Source organism: Xenopus laevis, chromosome 2L (assembly GCF_017654675.1).
Source record: "Xenopus laevis strain J_2021 chromosome 2L, Xenopus_laevis_v10.1, whole genome shotgun sequence".
Classification (NCBI taxonomy): domain Eukaryota; kingdom Metazoa; phylum Chordata; class Amphibia; order Anura; family Pipidae; genus Xenopus; species Xenopus laevis.
The window spans coordinates 143,195,655-143,210,060 of record NC_054373.1 but is presented as its reverse complement, the minus strand read 5'-3'; the positions used below and the strand labels follow the sequence as shown (position 1 = coordinate 143,210,060).

The 14,406-nt window shown below is 43.2% G+C and overlaps 1 protein-coding gene and 1 long non-coding RNA gene across 2 annotated transcripts; both read left to right on the top strand.

The window, feature by feature from the left end:
• The first annotated feature begins 5,374 nt into the window (after positions 1-5,374).
• Positions 5,375-9,324, top strand: tuba1b.L (1.L). The gene is made up of 4 exons (XM_018247375.2): positions 5,375-5,524; positions 7,225-7,447; positions 7,745-7,893; positions 8,170-9,324. Exons 1-4 carry the CDS (start codon positions 5,522-5,524, stop codon positions 9,148-9,150), a joined length of 1,356 nt encoding a protein of 451 aa, XP_018102864.1. The 5' UTR covers positions 5,375-5,521; the 3' UTR covers positions 9,151-9,324.
• Positions 5,533-7,069, top strand: LOC108708552. Its single transcript, XR_005965506.1, has 2 exons — positions 5,533-5,908; positions 5,953-7,069. It is a non-coding gene; the product is annotated as an uncharacterized LOC108708552 (long non-coding RNA).
• Positions 9,325-14,406: the final 5,082 nt, after the last annotated feature.

Genomic DNA, 14,406 nt, shown 5'->3' with positions numbered 1-14,406 from the left:
GAATCCAGGAAGAAGACCACACGGGAGAAGATGTCGTCTGCAAACTCCATGAGAGAGGACCTGCGCCGAGGGGTAAGTAGTAACTTAGGGGTATTTACCCGGGGGGGGTAGGCCGGGGGGGAGGGGGTTTGCGCCAAAAGGGTTTCCTTCTCCTTTAAGAAAAGTGAGTGGCACAGGGAAAAATCTTTAAGAAATAGGGGAAAATAAAGGGTAGTTTGAAAATGAAAATTTAATATAAGCTTCATTTCACTGAACTAAGACACTTTCTAACTACAATCAATTAAAAATTCTGTACCATTTAAGAAATACTGTAATCAGGTTATTCTTCAGTATCTCACTCTCCACAACCTGTCACTCTTCATGCTGAGGTCTGGTTTTGATTTTGATGCAGAATAACTCAAATAACCAACTCCAGCAGAAACAAAATAACAGACTGGCAAACAGCCTGCATGCAAAGTAACAGGATTCCCATCAGATCCGATTATTTTTAAAGAGTGAGTACCTGGGTTAAGGGTGTAACCCCAAAGGATGTATTAGACCTAACTAACAATCAAGTCACTCCACCTACTGCATGAAGACAGAATAAAAAGAGACTAAGAGGGGGAGAGAGGAGTAAAGCTGGCCATAGACGCAAAGATCTGATCGTACGAATCGAGGATTCGTATGATTTTCGGACCGTGTGTGGAGAGTCCCAACATTTTTCGTCCGGCGGAGATCGGTCGTTTGGTTGATCGGACAGATTAGAAAATTTCTGTCGGCTGCCGATAATATCTCTGCGTGTATTTCCGATCGTACGATTTTCAGTGGGAGACTGTCACTAGCTTTGGTTGGACATAGATATCGTACGATTGCTGTCAGGGGCAGAACATTGCTGATCTGTTCTTTAACTAATCTGACTGGTAAGACTTTGATCTGAATGGTTAGTGGCGGGTCGGGAGATGGGAAAATCTTTGCATCTATGGCCAGCTTAATTTGATTGTTTAGTAAATGGTACCGAATTTTTAATTGATTATATCTAGAAAGTTTCTTATTTCAGCAAGATGAAGCTTATATAAAATTTTCATTTTTGCAATAGATCCCCCTTTAAGGATTTACTGGCAAATGTGTAATACTGGCACCTGCCCTAGCTGGTAATTTACTGGTTAATTACCAGCCTGGTGGCAATTCTAGTGACATTGTGATTGACAGGTCAAATACATTACTGTGCGCTCCCTACACCTAGACAATATATTAGAACTAACTTTCAAAAATAACCAACTGCAAGGGTAAGAGTTCAACATAGTCAACACAGCTTATCTGAACAGTGTGAATGAATCTCAAACTGTTCAGATAAGATTAGGGGAGCAAAAAATGAAGCTGTCATTTGGGAGCGAGGCAGTGAAGCTTGTGCTTTTGCAAGGTGTACATTGGAAACAGTGTTGAAATGCTGCAGTGACACCGACTCCAAAGTGAGTACTAATATCTATATAAATTTAAGTAGGTGGTACTTTATGCATTATAATCTACATTTTTGTGTCCAATGTCTTACTTCCTTTGCTACATGTCAGGGGTGCCCAAAAGTTAGATCGGGATCTACCAGTAAACCTTTAGCTGGTGATCAGAAGATCTCAAGACACTGTCAACAAACAGCTTGTCTAAAAAATCCTCCTCTTTCATGATTTTCATTCAGATATTTATGTTATGGCTACATATGAAATAGTTCTTTATTAAACATAACAATATACATTTTCCCATAAATCAGTATTTAAGTCATATTTCCCATGGAACAGAATGCTAACAATGCTTTTATGGATGTAGTTCATAATGGGAACACTGCGGAAGTGACGTCATTTCCGCTGAACGCACGTACGGCTTGTGACGTCAACACGTACAACACGTGACATCAGCAAGCCAGCGCATGACGTCAGCGTGCAAGGCGTAGGCCTGTGTTTAGGTCTGATGCCTAGGGCTGCATCGGAACTAAATACAGCTCTGTGTGTGTTTTCAAGAAGTCCAGAAGCTTGTCCAACAAACCATATGAAAAAAGTAAAAACAATGTGCTACTTTCTGCAACAGCAAAGGAAATTGAATTCATATGTATTGATTTGCTCTTTTTATTCGGTACACTTTAACTGTAGAGGCAGCGTTTGAAAACTAAAGCCTGGAGAGCAATATCCAAAAAATACTAGAACCCTTAAAAACACAGTATTGCTGCGTTTCAAATATGCACTGTATCTGCCCAGAATGCATTACCAGAATGAGCTGAGTATGCTGTCAGACCTATAGGAAGTCTCACTCCTGCTGATTGATAACATGCTGTAATAGGACTGGACATTTCTCCCTGAGGCTATTGCCCTTGAAATGCTTGGAAACACAATTAACACATTTTTAGGTGTGCAGAAAAGTCATAAGTAAAGTCATTATTGATGGTTTCTATTGACGTCCAGATATTTCTTCTGCAGAGCTGCTGAATAGTCGAACAAGGAAAAGGCTTTAGGTTGGTTCCAAAGTCTATTGTCCATAACCTTTTTTCATCACACAGGTTGGAAATCTTCAGCGTGTCTACACAACATTAAAGCCAAATAATTATTATTTTTATAATATAAAAAAATTGTAATTATAGAGAAACTGTTTTTTTTGGATTTACCTAACATTTTGGCATGCCCACAGTGATCACACCCTTCCTTCTACATTGGCATCAAGCATCATTTTTACAGGCTGGTAAAATAGCAGGCACGTGGCAAAACCCAGGGTGAGGAGGAGCCATTTTCTGCTTTACAAAAGGAGGCCCCAGGCTGCCTAAATCATAGCTGTGTGTTTCCATTTGCATCAAAATAACAGACCCCAAGCTGACCTAACATGTTTCTTGTAGATGTAAGATGCCTCGTGTTTTTATATGGTCATGAAACTCCTCAGTAACTTATAATATCCTTATCATTTACAAGAGGGGGTACTTTATTCACTATATTCCTGCCACTCACTAACATCATTCACTGGGTCCCTGCTCCCCAACTTCTCTCTATAGAGGTACTGGTCCCTCTAGAGCACATGGCTCTACTGGGCCTTGCTGTATCCAGACTCCCCTGGATACACCCAGCTGGATCAGCATCCAGCAGCCAAAGAGGAAAATCCACCCCTTCTCACTTACTATACCAAAGTGTGACAGGGTGTGATCATAGCGCCTCCTGTCCAATAATACAACTATGTAAATTACATCTAGCTACATGGGCATCTGCCCAGCAACTAGGGAGATCAGGAAGTGTAGGGAATTAAAACCATAGGGGCACAATAACCCTATGGGTCCCTACATAGATTTTTTTGCAGGAGGTCTTATTTAGAGAACTTTATTAATGGTGGTGGTCTCATGAGTCTATCAGTGGTAGATGAGAGTATCCAGAGAGGTATCATGCAAGAGATCCGCAACTGCTGCCACCATAAGTATTGTATGATTAGTGCCCCCTATTAGTGATGTGCTGGTCAGGGTTTTCCTGACCCGCACCCGACCTTAACTCGCCCTGCTCCAGCCCGCACTTCGGGGTCCTTTTATAGACCTGCGCCAAGAAGAGCTCAACCCACAACCGCCCGCGAGGAGCAGTGCGAGGTCGACCCGAACCCGCGGGTTCAGCCTCGGGTCAGCCTGAACATCACTACCCCCAGGAAGGCCATCAGAAATCACATGGCCCCATACAACAAAATTTCCTGGGCCCCCTGGGCTGTGCCCACCGCAGGCCCCACCTACAGGTCCGCCCTCCTCAACCCACAGGTCCGCCCCCACCACACAGTAAAAAAAAATATTGGTGGCTAGGGTTCCCACATGTTAATAAAAAATAAAAAGATATTGGTGGTCAGGGCCCCCCATAAAAAAAACATTTGTGGTCAGGGCCCCCCATTAAAAAATATTGGTGGCTAGGACCCCAGATGAGAAAAAAAAATTGGTGGCCAGGGCCCCCCCCCCACATTATAAGAAAATTGGTGGCCAGGGCCCCTTAAACGTCCATGCCTTCCCGAAGTCAGCAGCTCTCACAAACATGGGGGGCCCTACAACTCTCCGCCCTGATGGCTGCCCTGCTACCCCCTATGCTTCCTCTATTAAGGGGAGTAACTACAGAGGAGGCAGACCCTGTGGCTGCAGGGGGCCCAGGAGGTATAGGGGCCCCATGAGGCCCTAATTCATATACAGTTTCAATAAATATTGGTAAAACAAAAAGTCAACTGCTAAACATTTTGGGGTCCTGAAAAATAACTTGCTGTGGGGCCCAGTGATATCTAGTTACGTCACTGCCTCTATTGTTACACCCGAATGATGTGCAGCCCTCGAGTGCTAATGAACTACTACACCCCCTGCCAGTTTCAAACGCTAAAGGTTCAGTCATGAAATCAACTGGAAGCTGAGCCGTGTGACATACACGCACCACACATCACTGAGAAACCGAAGCAGCGCCCAGTATTTCCCAGTGGGAAGGACTAATCCACATAGAAGGGGCGCACATTCGCGCAGGCGCTTTAACGTGGGGTGTGTGGGTGTGAGACTGGGTCAGCGCCAAGGTCCTTCTTAGAAGTGCCGCATTTTCTATCTGCAAGATGTAGTTCCCTTGCCGCATAATTCCAGATTATATTTCCATAGAGACGAACCATGTGAGCACAAGGGGTGAGGGAGAGAAGCCAAACGCGTTTTTTATTAACACTATAGCTACGGTGACGTCACTGCAACCCCCTGTCAGTTCGTCAGTAGCAGCTATAGGGTCTGCACACCCCAAAGTTTTTCAGTTCCCTTTCTAATCTATAAACAATTGAGGCGCCGGATTCCGGTCCACCCCCTGAGTGGAATGTAGAGCATCGAGCAGCAGTGATACCAAGTGCCAAGCAGATAACACTGTCTGAGGAGAATGTCCGACTCCGCCCTCCCTGTCCCCTATGTGCGCTACTTCCCAAAGCAACACTGCCGCCCACTTTCTCTCAACTATCAAATATTACTCAAATATTGGCCATCGAGATTTTGACCCACAGATCTGTATCCATTGCTGGGATTAACTATTTAACAACGGCTGGAATGCCGCCGATAACCGATTATACATGCCATCCCACTGTATTTTCCCGCTTTGGGTTACATGGATACGTTTTCAAATACTTTACACCACGGTTGTTTTCTAACTCTTGCACGTATATTGTAATCCGATTTAATACGGATTAGTAAGAATTACAGACGCTGAAAATAACCGTGAGGGATGGGTCGGCCATTTTGTGCTAATAAATGTCGGTGAGGAGAAGGAGAAGAAGAAGAAGAAGCAGAAGAAGAGGACCAGTCGCTCCCGCCTCCTCAGTTCGTACGAGTATCTGAGGCGCATCAGCCAATCAGCGTGCAGCCGCAGTTCATTAGCATAATATAGACAGCGCGTCACCGCCCTCATAGGATAAAACGCACAGTCCGCTCCATTCTTTCCCATTCTGTTACTTACATCCACTCTTCACTGTGGGAAAAAGTAACGTATTTTATTTCATTTTTTTTTAACATTTGTCTCTCCGTTAACGTCGACTTTTAACCATGGTAAGTAACCTTATTTATTTATTTTTAAATAATGGCCTAGATAAAAAGAAGCTTGTTCGCGTCTTATACTAGAGATGTTAAAACAGCTGGGTAAGAGGCGACTTCAGGGACGACGTGGAAGGGAATTGTTCTAGGCAGGGAGATCACGTGCCCTAGCTTCAACATTGTCGTCTGGAGGTAGTGTCATTGAGAAGCCCGGATGTAACGGGTCTTCCCGCGCTGGAGAGCGGCGCGCGCTTTGTGCTTGTGGGAGAGAGAGCGCGCGCCTTACCCACACCCCTATAGATTCTCTGAGGGATAGGCTCTCCCTAGTTGCACTTTGTCGTGATTGTTCTCCATAACAATGTCTGCATTCAGTCAAACTGCCGCATTCTCCTATAGAAGGTTTTGAGGTAGATTTAATGGCCATTCCCGAGTCTGAAATTAAGGTTTTGAGGTAGATTTAATGGCCATTCCCGAGTCTGAAATTAAGGCCACTGGGAGCAGCTACAAAGGAGGAACATATTGCTGGAGAGATAATGGCAGACTTTGATTTAATTTAGCTTGCCATAGACACACGGGAGATAGTCGCCCGACGACAAAGCACCTCTTCTTGTGACTAATCTTAATTCTAAATCGCCAGCGGGACGGCACTCGAACAATTCGTTTTTCCGAATTGCCTCACGAGGGAACTTCGGGCGACTTCAGAAAACGTAGGGATCAGCGTGCCGTCCCGCCAGCGTTGCATATTCTAGCCGACGGGAAGCTAGTTCGGGGAGATTAGTCGCCCGAAAAAAAGGCGATTTGTGGCACTGTCTCTGCCGTTACTGATTTGACTTTGATGAAGAAGAGCGAGGGCTATGACTACTGTAAAAAAAAAAAAAAATGAAGGTCATCTGACCTAAATAGGATCTGTGCAATTAACTTTAGGCCCATAATATGTTTAATTCGTATCCTTACCTCAGGTTTGGTAACCGTAGCAAACCCAACAGCTCGGGCACAAAGATGACTCCTATGTCATTGCGTATTTATAGTAAACTTAAAATGAGCAGTGGAGAATGGGGTAGATAGATGTGCCCAGTAGAAATAATAAATGGTTAATTCACGAAAGACAGGTGGCTTCTGTATCCTAGTATATGAGCATCTCCTCTTTAGGGCTTGACAGCTGTTATAACAAATGTTTCATATATTCTCATGCCACAAAGGAATTTCCATACTACTTTGAGACCCTAGCAGCTAACTGATTTTTTTCATATGTATATATTTTTTTTTCATGTATGGACTGCCTGAAGGCATGTGCAGTTCATAATGCGAGAGGCTAGACGGCAGCTGCTGGGTGTGGAAATCGATTGCTGGGGTGGGGGAGGATTTTGCAACATAATCAGGATTTAGCTGAAAGCCTTGTGCAGATGTTTCTCTTTCATGGTGTACGGCCGACAGCGCAAGGATCGTGTGGGTGTGGAAACGGCTTGTAGGCTTTTGCCTGCTAACGTGGAAGTAGTGTCAGCTGATGGATAATGGGTGTGTAAGCTGCCATTGTTGTCTTGTGTTATGTGAAATCTGGCAGTTGGAAGAGCAGGACTATTGTGTTTGCACTTCCATATCTCAAATCGGCGACTCCAGTGTTTTGATTTAAACCGTGTAGGCTCTGAATCTACCAGTAGATCACAAATAAATGGCCTCTTGTATGTAATGGCTTATTACTTTTTTTTTATTTACAGCGTGAGTGCATCTCTATCCATGTTGGTCAGGCTGGTGTGCAGATCGGTAATGCCTGCTGGGAACTCTATTGTCTGGAACATGGCATCCAACCTGATGGGCAGATGCCCAGTGACAAGACCATTGGAGGAGGGGACGACTCCTTCAACACCTTTTTCAGTGAAACGGGTGCAGGAAAGCATGTCCCCAGGGCTGTATTTGTTGACCTGGAACCTACTGTCATTGGTGAGAACCACCAAAGCTGCACATTTCCTTATTGAATGTGTACATGTTTATATGGAATATTGTACTAGCAATTATAAAATATAACTTAGAAGTCACTGTGGAGTCATGATTATAATAAGGCAGCTGAGTGCTTTTATACAATTCGTGAAACTCAAAGTGGCTTCTAATATCTTTGTTTATTGTCATACATTGCTTGAATAAGTACTGATTAGAACTGATGTTACTAAGCACAGTCTTTAAGGATATAATTTACAGAATGTTCAGGCTCTTCTGTAACGTGTAATTTTTTTTCTACAGATGAGGTACGCACAGGAACATACCGCCAGCTGTTCCACCCAGAGCAGTTAATTACAGGAAAGGAAGATGCTGCCAATAACTATGCCCGTGGTCATTATACTATTGGCAAAGAAATTATTGATCTGGTACTGGACAGAATCCGCAAACTGGTAAGCATGCATGTTAATTTAAGTGGAAAAGGAACTGAACATAGTGAAGAGTCTGCTTTGCCTGCAGTAGCTGAGGGCATTAATGTGATGGTACTAATTATCTTGAGTGTCTTAGAATCTGGTATTTGTCTGCCAAACGGATACCTTTTAGAATAATGCACACAGTCTGCACTATATTGAGAAAGTCACTGGGAAATGTGTACTCTGATGCTACGGGAATTATGCTAACTGAGCTGTGCTACCTAAACAATTGATATAATCTGCTTCTTTTTGCAGGCTGACCAGTGCACTGGTCTCCAGGGTTTCCTGGTGTTCCACAGCTTTGGTGGTGGCACTGGTTCTGGATTCACCTCCCTGCTGATGGAGCGTCTCTCTGTTGATTATGGGAAGAAGTCCAAGCTTGAGTTCTCAATCTATCCAGCTCCTCAGGTCTCCACAGCTGTGGTTGAGCCCTACAACTCTATTCTCACCACCCACACCACCTTGGAGCACTCTGACTGTGCTTTCATGGTAGACAATGAGGCCATTTATGACATCTGCCGCAGAAATCTAGATATTGAACGCCCAACCTACACTAACCTGAACAGGCTCATTAGTCAGATAGTTTCTTCTATCACAGCCTCTCTACGTTTTGATGGAGCCCTAAATGTAGATCTCACAGAGTTCCAGACCAACTTGGTGCCCTATCCCCGTATTCACTTCCCTCTTGCCACTTATGCCCCTGTCATCTCTGCAGAGAAAGCTTATCATGAGCAGCTTTCTGTTTCTGAGATTACAAATGCCTGCTTTGAGCCAGCTAACCAGATGGTGAAATGTGACCCTCGTCACGGTAAATATATGGCTTGTTGCCTGTTGTACCGTGGTGATGTGGTACCTAAAGATGTAAATGCAGCTATTGCCACCATCAAAACAAAACGTAGCATCCAGTTTGTGGACTGGTGCCCAACTGGTTTCAAAGTTGGTATCAACTATCAGCCCCCAACTGTGGTTCCAGGAGGAGACCTGGCCAAGGTGCAGCGTGCTGTGTGTATGCTGAGCAATACCACTGCAATTGCTGAGGCCTGGGCTCGTCTGGACCATAAGTTTGATCTCATGTATGCCAAGCGTGCCTTTGTGCACTGGTATGTGGGTGAGGGTATGGAAGAGGGTGAGTTCTCTGAGGCCCGAGAAGACATGGCTGCCCTGGAGAAGGATTATGAGGAGGTTGGTGTAGACTCTGTGGAAGGAGAGGGTGAGGAGGAGGGTGAAGAATATTAAACCAGACCTTGAAACACTATAGAGGCATGTATTTGATCATCAGATTTCAACTAAACGCCCAAGCTTTTTATGTTAAGCAGAAAAGTTTGACAATCCATATTTTAGTTAACATAATGACATGTCATTATACCATCAATATGCTGTCAAGCCTGGAATAAAATGTTTTAAAAGGTGTGGAATTTTTTTTGCAATCTTATGGTTTTTAAATTATGCCAATTTCAACACAAATTACTTTATGAAATGCATGTCAAAACAAGCCAGTCAAAAGTACATGCAGTACATCTCTTCACTACACCTGAAACATTAGTAGCATATGGCCTTATTTTATAAAGTTTATAGTGGGGAAAAAGACTGCTGTTATTAAATCAACTACACTATTTGAAAACTGGTTAGCAGCGGGGTGATGTATCTTAGCAGATGCTTTATTCCATGTCATTGTCAATCAGCAATCACTATAAGGGCCCTGGCCCCCCTCCAGCTTGGGGGTGGGATAAAAGCTCATGACAGCCTGAAATGAAATGGTATTGGTGGGAATCCGTGCCATTGAGATCCCTAAAGGTATTTTGAGATGGTAACAAACAGAATATCTTGCTTTGGAAAATGGATTTATTAAACACTGCAATGTGGGCAGGTGTTTGACTAAACGTTAAGGGAACAGTAGCATCAAAAAATGAAAATGTACAGTGATAAAAATATAATGCAGTGTTGCCCTGAGGAAACTGCTGTTTGCTTCAGAAACACTTATTATTTATATAAATAAGCTGCTGTATAGCAATTGGGGGCAGCCATTCAAAGGAGAAAAGGCTCAAGTTACACAGCAGATAGCAGATAAGCTCTGTAGAACACAATCCTGTTATCCACTATTTAACCAGTGCTATATAGGCATTTTTTTACATTTCTGTTGTTGCTACACAGCAGCTTGTTTATATGAACTGTAGTAGTGTTTCTGAAGCAAACACATCAGTTTTACCAGTGCAGGGCAACAGTACATGATATTTTTGTTACTTTAGGGCTGGGACACACTGGGCGATTTGGGGAGATTTAATCGCCTCGACTTTCCACGACCAATCTTCCCCGAATGCCTCCCCTCGCTCTGCGCCTGGCTAAAATGAAAAATCGCCTGTGCTAATCACACGCGGCGATTCGTTTTCTCAAGTCGCCCGAAGTTTCCTCGTGAGGCAACCTCGGGCGACTTTGGAAAACGAATCGCCGTGTGTGATTAGCGCCGGCGACTTTTCATTTTATCCAGGCGCAGAGTGAGGGGAGGCACTCGGGGAGAAAAGTCGCTGCGATTAGTCGCCAGGCGACTAAATCTCCCCAAATCGCCCAGTGTGTCCCAGCCCTTAGGCTGGTGGCACACAGTAAGAATGGGGGGAGATTAGTTTCCCAGCTACAAATCTCTTCGGGCGACTAATCTTCCCGCCAGCAAGAATGTGAATCGCCAGCGGGATGACATGTATCGATTCAGTTTTCTGAAGTTTCCTCATGAGACAATTTCAGAAAACGAATCACTACATATGCCATCCCGCCAGCAATTCGAATTCTTGCCGATGGGAAGGCATTTGGGGACATTAGTCGCCCGAAGAAGAGCAAATTTCATGCTGGGTGTCTAATCTCCCCCGAATCTTACTGTGTGCCACCAGCCTAAAAATGCTTTTATTTTTTGGTGTTACTGTACTTTTAATTCTTGATTTCCAAGCTACAGAGTAAGCGGAGCTCACGGGCATCATCTTCCAGCTCTTAGGATTTCTTTGGGTCTCTTCAGCAATTTCCATCACGTTTGACGCATGCGCAGTTACCATGAACAGGAACACTGCTCCAACTGCACATGCACCAATGCAGTGCTCACTTCCCAAATAAATCAGATGAGCCAGAAGATGGCGCCCACAAGCTCCACTGCGCTTACTCTGCACCTATAGGCAAGTAAAGGATTAGGGGAGCAGGAAGGGGGGACTATGTAGGGTACTGGGTAGGGTTTTTTATTAGTGGGGGGGTTGAGTTCTCCTTTAAGGCTGGAGCATTGTTTCACAGTTGTCAATTTTGATTTTGTCTCATTAAAACCTTATTGAAGCCCTTTTAAAATAACACATCAAAAATGGTGGCTAAAGACTTAGGGGTATAGTTATCAAAAAGTAAAGTTAGAGATCACCACAGTCCTAGAGTGAAATTCTCCAATTCATTTCTATGGGATTTTTAAAAGAGTTTTTATCAATAGGTGAAAGTTCATCCTTTGATAAATACGCCTTCCAAAATCCCATAGAAATGAATGGAAAGTGGTGGAATTTCACTCTAGAGGACTATGGCGATCTCTAACTTCACTTTTTGATAAATATACCCCTTTGAGTGAGTGGTATCTCAAATAGTAGCCTTGAGGGTTGCTAAATTCTAGAGCAGGGGTGCCCAAACTTTTTTTACCTGTGAGCCACATTCAAATGTAAAAAGAGATGAGAGCAACAAAAGCATGAAAAAGTCCCTTGCGGTGCCAAATAAAGGCTGTGATTGGCTATTTGGTAGCCCCTATGAGGACTGGCAGCCTACAGGAGGCTCTACTTGGCAGTATACTTAGTTTTTATGCAATTTAAACTTGCCTCCAAGCCCAGAATTCAAAAACAAGCACCTGCTTTGAGGCCACTGAGAGCAACATCCAAGGGGTTGGTGAGCAACATATTGCTCACGAGCTACTGGTTGGGGATCTGTAGTAAAAACAACTTTCCCTGGTGGTCCAGTGGTGCGGCGGGGACGCCCGCCACTCCTCTTCGGTCGCCATCTTGGATCCTTAGGGATCTATTCTGAACTCCTGATTCCTGACCATTGCCTGTTATACAACTACCTCTTCCGCTGAATCCCTTCTGATTGATTACCCGGTTTGACCCTTGCCTGTCTGACTACGCTTGTTCTCTGCCTGCCCCGACCCGGCCTGTTCTGACTACAATTCTTCTTTACGCCTTGTACTGAGACCTTCTGCCCAAAGACTCTTGCCTACAGTTGTGCCCCTCTGCTTGTCTAGAACCTCTCGCCTTGCACCTCTCTTTTAAGACCTGGCGGGATCTGAGTAGCTGAGGGCTCCTCCCGAAGCCAAAGGCGGCTGCTACAGGCAGAAGCACGAGACCAGGGTGCTTGGCATCGGTTCTAGATTTAGGGTGCCAACCGTTACAGGATCACTGTTCTAGAGTAATATGCTGCAAACCATGCGTCTCACCTAGGTAACCCTGTCTGTGACTAGTCTAGTTTTAATCCACCTGATCAAGGCCAATGACACAATGACTTAACACTGCAAAGTTTCTCTCCTGGCACACTTCCCATGTAGATCATAGAAAGTGTGCCTTTGTCCTTATGGATCTCCTTGGTGACTATATATATATATATACTGTGTGTATATATATATAATATATAGTCCAATATATGGTGCACTCCAAAAAATAATCGTCACATGCCTGGGTGTTGTCTCATACATAGAGATTTCAACAATAGACACTCCAGGACTCGCTAATGCGGTGAAAACTAAAGAAGAATTTATTGTCAACGTTTCAGCCCCGTTATGGACCTTTCTCAAAACACACTGGGGTGCATTTATAAACACCTGGGCAGTAACCCATAGCAACCAATCAGTGATTAGCTTTTTTTTCAGTGATACAGGTTGAACACTGAAAGCAATAATCTGATTGGTTGCCATGGGTTACTGCCAAGGAGCAAATTTGTCCAGTGTTTATAAATGAGTCCCACAGCCTTGAGAAACATTGACAATAAATTCTACTTTACTTTTCACTGCATTTGTCAGTCCTGGGGCGTGTCTATTGTCGGAATCTCTCTTTCTCTCTCTATATATAACATGTTTCTGGCAGGAATCAGCATTGGCATGTAAGAAAGCAAGCTTTGCAGTGCATGTACTGAGTAATATCAAATGTGTGCTTGGCTGGCAGAATCTCCCTAATGTATTTATATTTATATGTACACACAACCAGTTTTTGAGATATGAAAGCAAATTAAAAAGGGTGTTTGTACCTGTACAGATTCAAAAAAAAAATTGAACAACCATTTAACCCACCTGCATACACACCTGCCAGCTCTTGTGCTTCTCCTTTTAATTCTATCTAGGTACAGTTTTTGCAGCATGGAATAATTTTCAATTGGTTCTCATTTTTTAATTGTGGTTTTTGCCTTATTTAGCTTTGGATTTGGACCCTAGCAACCAGAAATTGCAAACTGGAGAGCAGCTGAATAAAAAGCTAAATAACGCAAAAATCACAAATGATAAAAATGGAAAGCAATTGCAAAATTTCTCTCTAGATCATACTAAAAGTTAATGTAAAGGTGAACAACCCCAAGTAAAAAATAGATAGTATTGTATAGAAAAAAACAGCAGCCACTTCTGAAGTTTTTATTTTAAGGGTAAAGACACACAGGGCTGCTAGTAGTAGTAGCTACTTGTCACGGCTTCAAAATAGAAAATAGTGATAATTGGCTTTGTTAAGACACTACATGTGTTGTAGCAAAGGCAATTCTCAGTATTGTCTATGGCAGGGTATTTTTTTTCAGGTAAAACCTGACTAATGGGGACTACTCAGTAGGTGATCTAATGAAGCTGACAGTGCTGAGATGATTGGATATACTGGTAGATTGCAATCTACCTGATCTTCACCTTTAGAACTGAATATGGTCATTTCAATTACAGTAGAACCCCAATTTTACATATTCCAAGGGACATCATCAAAATGGTGTAAATTCTAGTAAAACGTAAAAACCGGGTGAAAAAAACAGTGTCAGTTCTGTGACAAGGTAAAATCCAGGTGTGTACCATTGGGGTTCTATTGTATACAGGATGCAGATATTTGCAGTGATCCTGTGTTTCTGGATTATGCTGCTGTTTGCTAGAGATGATTGAATTAATTACCTATTATTTTTTATAGTATACTATAGCTTTTGCAACTTCTGTCTTTGGTGGGATTCAGATGCCAGGTGTCTCTTGGATAGTTTTATAAGTGGAGAGTCATAAATGGGGTTTATACTTATAGAAGTAACACATTTATTTGGCAATGAGTGGAAGCTACAAGTTAACTTCAGCAAAAGCAACATCTACATGACCACTAGGTGGTGCTACTGCCTCTACAGTCAGGCTAGGGAGAATACTACACATGTAAATGAGGTTGGGAGACTGATTTATTTCAAAACAAATATGCAAAGAATCTGCTGTAACACTGCAATAAGTCATGACTCAACCATTTATGAATACAAATATGTGAATAAATAATTTCACTG

Excerpts from the sequence above, each read along its gene's own strand:
- tuba1b.L (XM_018247375.2), top strand. Across the intron at positions 7,448-7,744 it reads CCTGGAACCTACTGTCATTG|ATGAGGTACGCACAGGAACA; the intron begins GTGAGAACCACC and ends TTTTTTCTACAG. Across the intron at positions 7,894-8,169 it reads TGGACAGAATCCGCAAACTG|GCTGACCAGTGCACTGGTCT; the intron begins GTAAGCATGCAT and ends TTCTTTTTGCAG.